Source organism: Spea bombifrons, chromosome 2 (genome assembly GCF_027358695.1).
Source record: "Spea bombifrons isolate aSpeBom1 chromosome 2, aSpeBom1.2.pri, whole genome shotgun sequence".
NCBI lineage: Eukaryota > Metazoa > Chordata > Amphibia > Anura > Pelobatidae > Spea > Spea bombifrons.
In genome coordinates this window covers 121,037,619-121,053,398 of record NC_071088.1, presented here as the reverse complement: position 1 = coordinate 121,053,398, position 15,780 = coordinate 121,037,619, and the positions used below count along the sequence as shown (strand labels likewise).

Here is a 15,780-nt window from a genome sequence, read left to right as displayed (position 1 = left end):
TCTTGTTTTTGAATTTATAAATATAACATAACATATCTTACCAAAAATGCTTCAAATGCACTGGCTGGTTAAACTGCATAACCAAAGGAACTCCGCAGACATCAGATTGCCCAGGGAAACACAGAAAAGACACCTCTAGGAAGTTCAGTTCCTGTTTGGATATTATTTTTAATCAAAAGACTGTGTTTTGTCCCGGAAAATGACTGCCTGGTGGAATATGTAGTCATTGTAGCTGCTACATCATGTAACCTATGCTATACAGTTTGAAACAAGGAAATGGCCCACATGGCGTGACTCATAGATACAAGGATATGTACAAAATAACCAGATAAAACAGTGTTCAAATTGTTGCTTTCATGAACAGCCCCTTGTTTTAGCCACAATGAGCTGATTGCTAGGGATAGTAAGCCTGAATCACCCTAGGGGCGTTATAACCCCATAATGGCCACATACCCTATACTAAAGCACAAGACAATATTCAGCTGCTGTAATTTACTCATATTTTATGAAATTGCTTATTTGTATATCAATTTATTAAATACAAATACTTAACGAAACATGATTTTATCAAATTAAAGCTAAACTGTATCTACTATTGTTTTTAGATTAAATTAAACAATTGTCAGCAGAAGGTGGTCACTCTCAAAACCAGCTTTGTTTGCCAGAAGGGATTGTTCTGTTTGCAGAATAGACTCACAAAATCTAATATTGTAAAGTAGATAAGAACATCTGTGCGTTATCTTTTGTAAGATATCTTCTCTTTAAAGTAACAGAATTATCAGCCACTTATCAAAGCAGATTACAGAAATCATGTAAGGCCAGATAAACTCTTATGTCCTAGAAAACTTGGTCAAGACTGTGTGTCTATACCATGATTTAGCTTATAGTGATTAGCAAGTGCTCACAGCAGCCAGCCAGGGTTCTCAGGTTTCACATTTAGTCTTAGGCTGAGTTGTTGGTATGACCCAGGTCTCACAGCATCTCATACTTGTGTCCAGCAGCTGAAGAGGACTCAGTAGCACAGAAGACATGCCTGGGCCAGCTCTTGTAGGAGTCACGATGATCCACCAAGCCACAGCTTTCAGCACCCTAAGAACTTTGATTGAGCAGCGAGGTGTTAGCATTCTGGAACCACAAATGTATTTAAAGGAAGAAACCTACCAGGAACTGATTGGGGATCCACGGCCACTTAACGGTCCATCTGAGCTGGTTTTACTACATAATGACAGTGTGGAAGGTACTGCAAGTAGTAGGTTACGTGGTCCCTGTAGCCAGGACCACAGAGCCATCGTGGATGTGACATCAGCTTTGGGAGAAGATCCAGCATCACTTGCCACTGAGACTCCTAAACATAATGCAGGTCCATCGGTCATAACCAGAACTGAAACTCCCGGTTCAGGACCAGCCACACACCCCGGTAAAGCCCCCACCCTGGCCCAGATTGCATCAAGAAATCGCCTCTCCCGGGTGCTGCATTGCACTGCCCAGCTATTGTTAGTTGAGCAGGACGCATTGAATCATCTGCCGCTGGACCATCCGGTTACTATCCAACTCAAAGTAAGTTTTGTATTTTCTGGGTATGGTTTTATCGCCATCTAGTGTTGTAACATTAGAATGCAACGCATGTCATGTAAAGTCCATACCGAGACCGTCAGTTAGTGTTTCTCCTTCAGGTCTACAGCTCACTATTGTGTCCCGACAAAGGTCATAGCTGATTGTAGCCACCTGTAAAACATTGTCACAAAAAACACAATGAAACAATAACTTTTCTCCAAATGGAAAAGCAATCACTTATTGAGTCTCAAACTCCTCGGACCAACCATATACCTGAATTATTATTCACTTGTTTGTTTTTTTTAAATACATTTTGAATGAAATGTGACCAGCATATTTTGAAATGTATGTTGTATTGGACAGGTCATTTTCAGAGCTTTACTTTACATTTAGATGACAATCATATACTCAACATAAACGTTAATTAAATAAAACCTTCAGATCTTTTTTCAGGACAAGTGAAACTATTTATAGATACCTAGTTTAGAGTAAATAGTAAAAATAATGAATAAGTTTCTTAAAAGCCCCCCCCCCAGTAAATGTATACAATAGATATGGTTGTACATTCATGCAGATGGCAGATACAGACAGTGAAGGTTATGGTACATGATATAGTGCATGGTAGGCATATATAGAAAGGATTTAAATTCTGTAATCTTGCTACAGACACAAGCTCTGGGTAGAAAATACATATGCCCACAAGTATGACATAGTTTAAACTACACCATTTACGATGCAGCTGCTTACATTGATGTGCCATTCACTTGTTGTATTTGTTATAAATGTCAACTTTTGTTTTTCTGCATTTTAGGACAGCATTGAATTCAGAAATATCTGCACGCACATGGCTCTACAGATAGATGACAGAAAATTTGATAAGGATTTGAATGCAGCAAATGAGTGTTTGAGGACTATTATTACTGATCTGATCCTGGCTCTTTCTGTATTCTCATCAGACTTCTTTGAATCGGCCACTGAGAAATTACGACAAATACTGAAAAATCTTGATGGCTGATATACTCATAGCGTGTCATACCTGGGAACTCTTATGATGTTACCTTGAGGATTTGAAAACCAGGAGCCGATTCCTAGGCCAGTTGGTGTGTTTTATCTTTAGACAGGTCAGCAGTGTTTGATCACACGTAGGTTCTATGTATACACAATCTCTTCCAGGTGTTATCAGAGCCCCTCCCTCCAGGTGAAGAGGTCTTCCATGGGGACAAGGTACAATAATGGGACCGTTTGCAGCTTGTATATATAATAACTTGTTACACTTTATGTTCAGCCCATCAAATGTGAAAAGGCCATCTTTGGGGCCAATGAGGATTGAGCTCTGTGTTCATCAAAGAACACCCTAGACCACTGACCTTAAGTTAGAATATATTAAAAACAAGAGGTCTATTTATTAAAGGGAGGAGTGGGCAGGAGAATTGTGGGTTCAACTCTTTCGCTATTTCCACTGATATTCATTACTAACCATCAACAGTAGCAGATTCCATCTGCTAGAAGGGCTGAGCTGGCCTTGAATGGTGCATCATTTCATGGGTGAAGAGACTTTGGTGAAATTTCACTGGTTTAACTATGCATTATAAAGAGCTGGCCAAGCTGTTCCCGCATCATGCACTTATGGGGTTGGGCCTTTATCATGAAGAGTGAAGCTAAGGAGTTCAAACCATAGATCTCCTGCAAATTCTCCTACCAACTCCCCCATTTAGTGAATAAAACCCAGGAGGCAAGCACATGTAATGTTTAAATACACAGTGCTTCGAGATTATATGTGTGTGTGAGGGAGTTCAGTTCTATACGGTTTAGGGCTTTGAGCATGTAAGCTCAAGATCCAGAACTCATCTGAAATTAGCTTTCCTTGTATTAATAAAATGCACTGAACTTACTTTATGACAGTTTAATAAATATTTTAAGTTGTGTTTTGTTTGAATTTTAAATTGGCATATCTTGCAAAATATACATGTTATATATGTATATATGTTCTGCAATGCTTCTTATCCATGGTCTCTTTGAATTGTCCACTACATTTTCCAAAATTATAGTATTATTTTGCTATTTGTGTTTTTACTGCGTTTTCGCTAGAATTATTGGTGTGTTGTATATCTGTTCAATTTAATGATACGCTAATTGCAATATTTGCAGTTTTTTGTTGGCCCCTTGGCTCCACCACTTGTATCCCCTTTTGCCCCAGCACTCTTTGTCCTTTTCTTCACTGTGCTGCCTCCACATAGTTCAGGTATAGATCAAATAAACACCACATGTAAAAATAGCTTTGTAGATATAGATCAACTGAATAACACATACAAACACTGTATTAGCAGGTAAAGTCAATAAATAAATAAATAAAGTCAATAAATAAATAACACATACAAACATAGAATTGCAGGTACAACGCAGAAAAATAACACATAAACCCAGACTTGCATGCATAGATCAACTAAAAATCACAAGCAAATTCCGCACTGAAGGTATAGATCAAATAAATAATGCATGAAAACCCTGCACTGCAGGCATAGATCACAGGTCACACTTCAAAGGCCAGTCCTAGCACCCAGATTTCACACGTAGGACTTGCTCCAGCACACAGATTGCCCACATTAGGAATTTCCCCAGCAACTAGGTTACACCCACAGGATTTGTCCCAACACCCAGATTACACACAGACATAGGATTTACCCAGATTGCAGCCACCGGACCTACTCAGCACCCAGATTGCACCCACAATGGTTTCGTCTCAGGTCTCATCTCAGTCAGGACTTCTCTCAGTCTAGCTCAAACTCTCCCTTTATTCATTCTACACCTTTTAGGCTCAAGAACAATAACAATAATGTGCCAGAATACACACATATACACTACCCTTACAAATGCCTGCCCATAAACACATACATATATGCATGCACACACTTGCTTGCGCTAACATACAAAAACTTTCAAAACCCTCTGTCCCTTTTCTCATAATTTCTACTCTCTCAATATCTCTCCATTTTCTGCTCATCTCTTCCCTTTCTCATTAACCCCCTTTATATCCCAACTTCTCTTTGATGCCCCTTCTCTTTCTATTTCTCTATTTTCTCTGTATTTCTCGTCTTTTTTCTTTATCTCTCCCATTTCTCTGTATCTCCCTACTTTATCTTTATCTCTCATTTTTCTCTTTAGTTCTCCTACTTCTCTTTGATCCACCTCCTTATTTTGTCTCCTCCACTTTCTCTTTCCTTTCTATCTCTCCTCTTTCTTTTTATCTTTTTTTTGTTTTCTCCTTACCTCTCCTCTCTCTTATCACTCACTCTTTTATTTGACCCCTTTTTCATTATCCCTCTCTCCCATTATCTCATCTCTCCCATTTCACATTATCTCTCCTATATCATTTTATCCCTCCCTTTTCTTCTACTTCTACTTTGTTTTCATCTTTTTATTGCCTTATCTATCCCTTTTCTCCATATCCCTGCTTTTATCATTATCTGTCCCTTCTTATCATCTCTCCCTTTCCTCTTTATTTCTAATCTTTCTCTTTATCTCTTCCTCTCTTCTTACCATTTTTCTCTCACCTTTTCCCCCATCTCTCCTCCTCAATATCTCCCCCCTTTATCTCTATCTCTCCCCTTTTTTATTATATCTCTTCCCTATATCTTTCTCTTCATTTATTTTTTACCATCTATTCTATTTTTATCTCTCCCCTTTCTCCTCATCACTTACCTTACTGAAGTCTCCATCACAGGGAGTATGACCTCACTGCTGAGTGTTGGGAAATGACATAATGCCTAGCAGCACTGGCAGCATCACTAGAGGGTGGTGAAACACCCGCTCAGGCCTTTGCATGTCACTGCTACCTCATGATACTCCCAGTAAATGCTGAGGAGCAGTGAGGTTGGGTGCACTGCCGGTTAGAGTTAGATCTATGATCTCCCCAAACAATCTTTCTTTTCCAGTGGAGGGCAGTACCGCAGAGGAGGCACCCACAACTGATTGGCACCCTAGGCCAGTGCCTACCTTGCCTATAGTTAGCGCTGGCCCTGCATAGCAAGAACTTATTGCTTGGTCATTGTGCATGAACTTCCACAATGTCTTTTAGTGTTGCTCACGCTTGACCATTAACTCTCCAAAAACATATGAGTCTAGATCATAAATGGAACTGTCACCTTTATCGCTTTTAGAATGACATGTAGTTTCCCCTTTTTGTTCTCCATCTATGTAATAGTGTTGGATATGTTCGGTTTATGCTCCTTTATGTTATATTATGATTAATAAATTCCCTCGCTCATGCTCTCTCTCACCAAACTATGGCAAAATGTGGTAGCAGCGTAAGAATTTAACTTATATGAACAATATGAACTTTAGATATTTGATCATCTATATAAATTAAGTTATAGTCAACTTGATCCTTGTTTGCATATAATGATTAATATATATATATATATATTTTTTTTTATTTTTTTTTGATCACAATATATATATCAGTGCTGCATGGGACCTGGATCCTCCTCTCTGGCATCTAGCATTGCCATGAAGAATCAGCTAAGTGTGGTGGTTGTTCAGGGATTGTCAGTCACTCAAAATATCGCATGACTGACAATGGCAGCCTCCAGGTCTGCAGATAAGGGGAGTTTATAGGAACAAAAAGAGAGAAAACTTCCTCTGAAAGACTCTCTCGTATTTTTGCTTCTCAAATTGTTTAGTCAGATTGACAAATGTAGAACAGAAGGTGTCACTGTTGTGCTACAAAAACAAAGTTTATTTTAACCGTGCTAAAGTTAAATTAAATGTCAATGATCGTCGGCTTCTGTCGTGATAACATCTTTCGGAAAGGGATATGGTATGTTAGATCCCATTTAGCCGAGTAAATTCATAGAATTGGGACGGCTAGAGGAATGACTTCCTGCTGACATTCTGCATACATATTATGTAAGAGAGGTGGATAAAATATGCTGTAAGATGACAAATATCAAATTTAATTGTGACAATGTGAGAACATTTCTATTTTAACAGCTTTCAGCGGCTCATTTGCCTTGTACAATCTGTGTGGTCTTATGTTTGATTCTCAGTTCCCCACAAAAGTTATTATTCTGGTTGTTACTGGGTAAGGGGACAGATGGCAATGTGTGCCTGAGCTGCTCTCATGTAATCATGCTGAAGTTAACTTTTTATTTGGCCAGCTTCTAATTTTTATTTATATTTTGATCTTTTTGTTTTAGACCTGCAAGATGTGACTTAACATCACACTGCAATAAAATGTTTATGAATTTTAACTGAACGAATGGCCGAAAACAAGGAGAGACCCCTAATGAAAAAGAAAAATGAAGAAGAGAGCTCAGAATTTTCATTTATATTTTGTTGGGTGTTTCCTTTTCTCACACTCCCTCATGATATCTCTCAATGTTTCCCTATCTCCTTGCCAAACTTTTCAGCGTTCCTGGGTCCTTTTCTGCAGCAACACTTCTTGATTTGCCTCTGCTTTTTCTTCTGTATTCTATATTATTTCCTTTTTCTTCTTTCTTGGTCCACTTCTCCCCACTATCTGCTTTGTTAACCTGGCCTCACGGAGTGCTTCCGCAAATGGGTGGAACCTCCTCGTACACCCTCTTCCCAATTAAAGCAATGAGGGAAGGGCCACCCCTGTGTGAGGCCAGAATAATGCAGGATTTGTGGAGAAGAAGCTTTCTGCAAACCTGTCTACATTCCAGCATTTTCCCAGGAGTTCTCGTTGATCTCATATCCTTTCGACTGGATGAGATACTGAAGACGACCCCGAAATCTCAGAGAATCCAGAATTTGTTCGACTTCGTATTCTTCAGTATCATCAATAGAAATAGGAGCCGGAGGATCAGGATGTCGGCCCGGGAAAGGATTGGTGTTCCAAGGCTTCAGGAGGGAAACATGAAAAACGGGGTGTATTCGCATCGAACCGGGTAGTTGCAATTCCACAGCAGCAGATGAGAGGACACGAACAATAGTATATGGACCAATAAATTTAGGTCCCAATTTCTTAGTAGGATAGTTTCAGTTGAATAGTTGGCAGCCACACCTTGTCTCCAGGTTTGTATACAGGCGCAGGAGAACGATTGGTATCAGCGAACCTTTTGTATCTTTGTTGAGCCTTGGTAAGTGTGCTGTGCAAGGATTTGTGGATAACAATCATCCTTGTGACCTGTTCAGTGACAGAAGGAACTGAGCTGGGTATCGGAGAACCTGGTAGCATGGATGGATGGATACCATAATTTGAAAAGAAGGGTGTTGAAGAATGTATGTGGTTATTAAATGCGAATTCTGCGAGAGGAAGAAATTGGTACCAGTCATCTTGTAAATGCGAAGTAAAACAGCGGAGGTATTGCTCAAGGGTTTGATTTGAGCATTCTGTTTGTCCATTGCTCTGGGGATGAAAGGCTGTAGAGAGAGAGCGATGTATGTGAAGCTCATCACAAAAGGCTTTCCAGAATCTGGATGCAAATTGAGTCCCTCTGTCAGACACAATACGTTCCGGTAGTCCATGCAATCGGAAGATCTCTTTTACAAACAACACCGATGTTTCGTCTGCTGTAGGTAAGTGTTTGGTGGGGATAAAATGAGCCATCTTCGTCAATCTATCAACTACGACCATAAGCGTGGTGTGTTGTTTTGATGATGGTAAGTCTGTTATAAAATCCACGGATATATCTGTCCATGGTCTTACGGGAACTGGCAGAGGACACAGGAGGCCGGCATTTTTAATATGAGAGTTCTTTGCTCTGGCACATATAGTACAAGAGATTATGAATTGTCGTACATCCTCTTGAAGCGTAGGCCACCAGAACTGTCTACGTATAAGATCCGTAGTTTGAGTGATACCTCCATGTCCAGCTGCAGGAGAGTCGTGGAATTGTTGTAGTACCTGCAGGCGTACCCCAGGAGGAACATAGAGCAACCCATTGTGGTAGTAGAACTCTCCATTAGAGTGCAGCTGCGAAAGTTCAGAAGGATCCATGTTCGCACAATGCTGACAGATGAGATCCCACAATGATTGCGTGATTGTCAGAAAATGACCTGCTTTCAATACAGTGTCTTCCACTTGTGGATGTGTCGTAGGTATTTCAAACATGCGTGAGAGAGAGTCAGCTTTGGTGTTACTGGAACCGGGTCTGTAAGTTATATGAAGCTGGAATCGAGAGAAAAATAAAGACCATCTGGCAAGTCGGGCTTGAAGTCTCTTGGCAGTTCTGAAATATTCCATATTTTTATGGTCGGTGTAAACCGTTATGGGATGAAGTGCACCTTCTAATAAATGTCTCCACTCTTCTAAGGCCATTTTCATGGCCAACATCTCTTTTTCCCCCACACCATAATTTCTCTCAGCAGGGTTCAGAGTTCTGGAGAAAAAGGCGATCGGGTGAAGTTGATTGTCGGTATCATCCCTTTGGGACAGAATAGCCCCCACAGCAGAATCAGAGGCGTCCACCTCCAGTACATAGGGCCTTTGTGGCACAGGAAGAATCAATATTGGCGCTGTGGTGAACCGTTCCTTAAGGAAGTCAAATGCTCTCTGAGCAGCTTCCGTCCAACAAAACTTCTTTTTAATGGATGTGAGAGATGTAATAGGTTGAATGACCTTTGAAAAGTTCCTAATATACTTCCGATAGAAGTTAGCAAATCCCACGAATCTTTGCACACCTTTTTTATCTGTGGGAGGTGGCCATTGTAGGATGGTAGCTATTTTCTTAGGATTCATCATTACTTTGGTAGGTGTCAAAATAAAGCCCAGAAATTCCACCGATTGAGTCTCAAACACACATTTCTCTGGTTTGGCATATAATCCATTTACTCTTAGTCGCATCAATACTTTAGACACATGTTCTCTATGTGTTTGTAAAGAGGAGGAGTATATCAGGATATCATCCAAGTATATCACATACATATACATATTTATGTATATCAACATAAAGTGTTGAAAAGTGGCAGGTGCATTACATAAGCCGTATGGCATCACCATATACTCGAAGTGCCCATATCGTGATCTGAATGCTGTCTTCCACTCATGATCTTTTTTGATACGAACCAGATTGTATGCTCCTCTTAAATCAATCTTTGTAAACACTGATGCTGAGCGAACACGTTCCATCAACTCCTGTATTAAGGGTAAGGGGTATCTGTTTTTTACAGTTACATTGTTCAGTTCGCTGTAATCCACGCAAGGTCTTAATCCACCGTCTTTCTTTGGTACAAAGAATATGCCTGCTCCAGCAGGAGATGTGGAGGGTCGTATAAACCCTTTGGCAAGGTTCTCATCTATGTATTCCTTGAGGGTGATGAGTTCTGGTTCAGACATAGGATAAATTCTACCGAATGGGTGCACCCGGAAATAGTTCTATGGGACAATCATATTCCCTGTGCGGTGGAAGACAGTTTGCTCCCTTCTTTTCGAATACATTGGAGAATTCATGGTAATGAGATGGAATCTTGGGAACGGGTAGAGAACTATAGTTGTGAGCCACATTGATAGACATAGAGGAGTTGCGATAAACAGAACCTTTATTAGCACAGAAGCGAACAGAGCCCTTCTCCCAATTGACAACAGGATTATTGGTTCTTAACCAGGGGAGTCCCAATATGACATGGAAAACTGGAGAAGGAACCACATCAAACTCAATATCCTCACTATGATCAGGAGAAATATACATGCGTAGTGGTATAGTCTCTTGGGTGATAGGACCTGTCTTCAGAGGGCTTCCGTCTACTAGTTGAATGGATATCGGGGTGGTTTTCTTCCGGGTGGTGATTCCAAGACGTTGAATGAGCTTGGCATCCAGTATATTGCTGCTGGCCCCTGAATCAATCATAGCTGCCAAGGCGAGGGTTCTTTCTTTCCACTGTAAGGATATGGAAAGGGACAGATGGTTTGAGAAATGTGGAGGTCTTTTGCTAGTATAGGGAGAAAACAAGGGTTTGAGCTTACCCTTTTGTAGAACGCGCTTTAGTTCTGCATTCATCGACGTAATGGCCCTTGCCACCGCAGTAAAGACACAGATCAAGAGTTGTACGACGTTCTCTTTCTGCTGTGGATAGAGGACCTTTGATGAGGCCCAATTGCATGGGTTCTCCAGGAGGTTCCTTAGGACTTGTCTTTATGGGAGGTCGCAGGGTAGACCATGAAGAAGAAGGAGTTGTAAGCCGTTCAGCCTTTCTTTCCCGTAGTCTCCTATCAATCTGAATGGAGAGTCTGGCAAATTCATCGAGGGAATTAGAAATGCTGGTGCGAGCCAATTCGTCTCTGATGTTATCCGATAACCCCAACTGGAATTGATCATGTAACGCTGATTCATTCCATGAAGTCTCCATGGAAACACGTCGGAATTCAGCTATATATTCTTCCACTGGTCTTTTTCCTTGCTTGAGGGCTCTTAATGTACTGGTAGCAGAGGTGGTCCTAAAAGGGTCTTCATATAGAGCGTCCATGGCTTGGCGGAAAGAAGCCCATGTCTCCAATAAAGGACTGTTGCTATGCAGTAGATGGTGGGCCCAGAGCTGGGGCTCTTCTGCCAACAAAGCAATGACCGTGTGAATTTTAATATAGTCTGAAGTATACGTTCTTGGTTTCAAATTAAACATTATTTGGCATGATGTCATGAATTTGGTGTATTTCTTGCGGTCACCAGCCAATTTTTCAGACATAGGTATTGGTGGTTCAGGGGCGGATGCTCCCTGGAAACCCATATTTTCTTGACTCATAGAGGGAGCCTGAAACAGATCTCCTGGAACATTAGGATTGGACTGTAGGTGATGCATCTGTTGTCTGAGCTGATTTTGTCCTGTCTGGATATCTTGCAGAGATTGAGTAAATGTACCCATCTGTTGGGTAAGTGCTGCAACAGCTTCAGCCAATCCTGCGGGTTCCATAGTGTCTCGGTTAATATGTCACAAAGTTTTTGAGAATACAAGTGAGGAACCCAGTATGCAGCAAAGGCACTGATGAATCAAAGAGACAAGCCGAGTCAGGAGTGGAGAAGGCAGCGAAGTCACGAACAGGCACGGGTCAGCAACGGAGATGGTTTTCATACAAGCCGGATCAGGAGTGGAGATGGCAGCGAAGTCAGGGACAGGCACGGGTCAGCAACAGAGATGGTTATCAGACAAGCCAGGTCAGGAGTGGAGAAGGCAACGAAGTCAAGAACAGGCACAGGTCAGCAACGGAGAGACAATCAGGTAAGTAAACTTGTAAGGCACTGCTCAGCTGGAACAATAACCGAGCACTGAATGGAAGTCAGTGCTCGGCTTTTGAATCTGCTGCTAGACCAGGCTCCGCCCCCAACGGGTGACGTAACGTTAGTTACGTTACGTCGTCCCCAGGGAGGCAGGCTATAAGAGAGGGGGCGTGGTTCAGCCCCGTACGTACCACCCATCACTTGCGATGGGGATACCGGGAAGGACCTGCCCCGGGTGCTTGCTGGATGCTGGCACCTCGAAGCAAGGTCCCGGAACTGCGGGAGAGGTAAGTTTCGAGTACCCGCTAGATCACAAACCAAAATAAACACTATGGGCGTAGAGAGTCTAGACAAAGCTGCCTACTTACTCAGTGTTTTAGGATAGTCATTTAAAGATGGCAGATATCCATTGTGTCAATGATGCATCTGTGTAGGGTAAGCTGTGACCAAATAATATGTTAATGTATCAATTAGAGGTTTGTATAGTGTTTTGTTATTTTTTAGTATTTACTATTATTTTTGTATAGTTAGTATGTAGTAAAGCACATTGAATTGCTCTAAGGATTTATTTTGAATTGTAAACTACCCAGCCCTGGATGCACTTTGAATCAAACCCATTATTTTATATATACTATTATTCTACATAACTGATTTTGTGTGTTCATTATCAAAATACCCAGGCCACGTCTAGTTTATATTTAACACAAGCTGCACGTTTTGTGGAAAGAACGTCATCTCCTGTCTACGATTCCTTAAAACCCCCCCCGCAAATTATCTACAGTGAAACAGGTTAAAGTGTACTACATACAAAGGAAAAAAGGAATAAATCAAATGCACATGTGCAGTCATTATTCATGTATACTTCACGTCCCTTGCTTAATAACAGCTGGTTACACGCACACATATCATTTTTGGATTCAAACGTTATTAATTTATTTTTTCCATCAGGCCCCAACATTTTGATAAATGCTGATGAATTAAGAAGTAAAAGTTGAACGACTTTGACCCTCTGATATAAATGACTTAACCCTTTGCAAGGTTAAAGGCATTCATGGTCCCTCTTGACAGAAGAACCTTTGAGCATGGTAGTTCCTCTGGTTGCCCATGTCATGCTTATTACAAAAAAATAGTTGGGAGCAAAGTCTCCGGTGTCAGACTGCATATTGGGTGAAAACGAAGAAAGATTGCTTTTCTGGGCTGACACTCAGCTGTTTGTCCTATTCACCACCCACATACTCCTTGAAACAATATCTCTTTCAAATGCTCACATAAGAGTTTGAATCTTCTATCTTCCCAGCTGGAACTTACACAAAGCCAAGCAGACTGAATACATTTTCTCAAATAATTACTTCTCAGTAACTTAACTTACTACTCATTTCATTCCTTAAGCTACTAAAAAAAGATTCTATCCCTTAGCCGACCTTATTTTTGAGATCAGCACTTTGATCTTTTTAAACTGGTAGCCGGGGAAGCTTTCAGCAATATCAGCGATGCAATTTGTGTGTTGAAACGCAAGCATGCGTGATCAGCATGTGATCCATAGATTTAAGGGCTATGGATAAAAATACATGATTGTGTTGATCAAATCATTTCATCAGGTTGCTATGATGAAAAAACAAAAACAAAAACCAACATTTCAAACTTTGTACCAGAATATTTTTTATGCAGAACTTAATATATTTACAAATATATATACAAATATATTTTACATGACTTTTATATTAATTACCATTACACAAAATGCCTAAAGGTTGTTCCCCGCTCCACTTTACCACTAATTAGTTTAATTTTAACCACTATAAAATAAAAAAGGTTTCCAACTGACTTTGGACCATATGATACAAAACAAGCTGTGCTTGGCCCATTCTAATTGTCATAATCTTTCACATCTCTTAACTTCTTTATAGCGATGAGTGGAGATAATAGTCGAAGCATTTTTTCTTCAGAACCCACAATCTTCTGTATGTACTAAGATTCACGTAGCTCATAGCAGATCTTGTCCACATATCTGTACCCTTGTCTGGAGATAAAATGTTCTAATGTTCTAACATATATACTATCCAAAACAAATAATCTGACTATGGGACATATTCTTCTCTGCTGAGTGAAGCAGTGCTTTATATTATGATGTCATATCCCAGCGCTTCACTTTCTTACAGATGCAGCAATCACAAGCACGATGAAGAGCACCTTTCGAACGAAGGGTAAAAAAAAAAAAAAAAAAAAAAAGGAACCCCCGCAAACCCAGAGGAAAGCCCTCTATGTAGCAGGCCGTTGAGCCACTCATATCTATAGGTGAGCGAGCCTCCCTGCGCTTGAAGATGCGCAAGCGAGAGCTGTATAATTGTATTTTTTTTTTATACAAGTTTTAACTTGTTCACTCAATTTCATATCTAATGAAGTGGAACATAAATTGTCCAAGGGGAAAAAAAAATGTACACAATAAGGCCTAATATATCAGTATATATATCCTAATATACCGGTATAGCTATATGAATGGAAAAACCTTAAGCAGTTTGAAAAGTTTTATAACAATAACAATAATGGAAAAAGAGCAATCAAGAATGATCTTCTACTGGTTGCTTAGCATGTAGGGCTGTTTAAACTTTTCAACCAAAATAACTTTTAGTGAACATTGCTAGACCATAATAATAATAATAAAATTATTTTTAGTAGTATGACAATGGGTCTCAGATTTAGAAAGCATGGAAAGACGTGTCAGTGTCATAATATGGTTAACATATCAAAACCTATTCCGCCTTCAAACATGAGCCAGATTGGTAATGCATTAAATACCAGTCAGGGTCCAATATAAGAACGCTCTACCCATATATAGACTTTTTGTGGATCTGTAGCATTTTAGAGTGATTTTGAGGAAGTTTCTCAATTCTTTCCAAGTATTCTCAACCCTGTCCTCCGTGAAGCAATTGTTTAAAAACATTCGTCTAGTTTGGGAATAGTGGCTCCAGCTGATGTTGAGTATACCGTGTCTGCTATTTGGAGTCTAGGGTAATCAGCATTAAAGTGCAATATTTTGTTTGGGTCAAGGAAGAGAAGTCAACACAAACTGAAGTCCAAGAAGCAATTAGTCAAGAACTAGTCAGCAACATTGCACAACTGTGATCAATCATCGCAGAGGCTTTTTTATTCTTTCAAGCAGCTGTTTGTTTTTAACTATGTCTTGATGACCTCAATGAGCCAGGTCAAGTGCATGGTCAGTGGATATGTAAACACAATTTTTTTAAAAAAATATATATTTTTTGGGTACAGAAAGTGATCAGGCAATTGTTTAGCAGCCTGGCAAATAATGCATGATTATTATTTCATTACAAATTCTATAAATATTGTATCAAGCGTATGATAGTTAATTTGATTTATTGCAATTCTTTAGATAGTTCAGTCTAAGTATAACATTCTAATGAATATTGGAACATTTCTTTTAGGGTCTAATGAGCATTTATTTTGATCCCTGAATGCATTAATGAAACTCACTGAGACCCCAACTATTGGTTGGCTGTCTTCTGGTGGGGATAGTACTTTATAGTAGATATTCAGGTAGATTATATTATTAATCAATTGAAACAGAAAAAACAGGCTATCTACATCTCCAAAAAATAAAACAGAACTTTTGCCTATAAATTCCCTTTTACTTTAAAAAAAAACTTTGTTGAATCTGTAAAATTATATATATATATATATATATATGTATATATATATATATATATATATATATATATATATACACACACACACACACACACACACATATTATCTGTTTAATCTATTATATATATTTTTCTGTGTGTGGCATATTAAAGCCTTTAAGCAATGTGTAATATACACACGTGGATGTGTGTGATTACAAACCATATACAATTTTTTTGCGGTTTTAATAACTCAATGGAGTTACAGAAACATTCAGGTTTTAGGAATGTAAATTCCTATTTCGTTCATTAATAAATAAAGTAAAAGTTTACCTCCATCATCACCCAAATTGTTTTAAGAAGAAATTGTGATAAAATGCTGCTTTTCCAACTTATTGCATAACATGCCT

At 39.6% G+C, this 15,780-nt stretch overlaps 1 protein-coding gene across 1 annotated transcript; it reads left to right on the top strand.

Annotated features, from left to right (window-relative positions):
• The first annotated feature begins 883 nt into the window (after positions 1–883).
• DLEU7 (deleted in lymphocytic leukemia 7) lies at positions 884–2,733 on the top strand. The gene is made up of 2 exons (XM_053457754.1): positions 884–1,557; positions 2,366–2,733. The coding sequence occupies exons 1-2, from the start codon at positions 1,030–1,032 to the stop codon at positions 2,567–2,569; spliced, it is 732 nt and encodes a 243-aa protein (XP_053313729.1). The 5' UTR covers positions 884–1,029; the 3' UTR covers positions 2,570–2,733.
• Positions 2,734–15,780: the final 13,047 nt, after the last annotated feature.

Bases quoted from the DNA above. Each gene is read 5' to 3' on its own strand.
- DLEU7 (XM_053457754.1), top strand. From the start codon at position 1,030: ATGCCTGGGCCAGCTCTTGTAGGAGTCACGATGATCCACCAAGCCACA. The intron at 1,558-2,365 runs GTAAGTTTTGTA...TCTGCATTTTAG, and splicing joins CGGTTACTATCCAACTCAAA to GACAGCATTGAATTCAGAAA.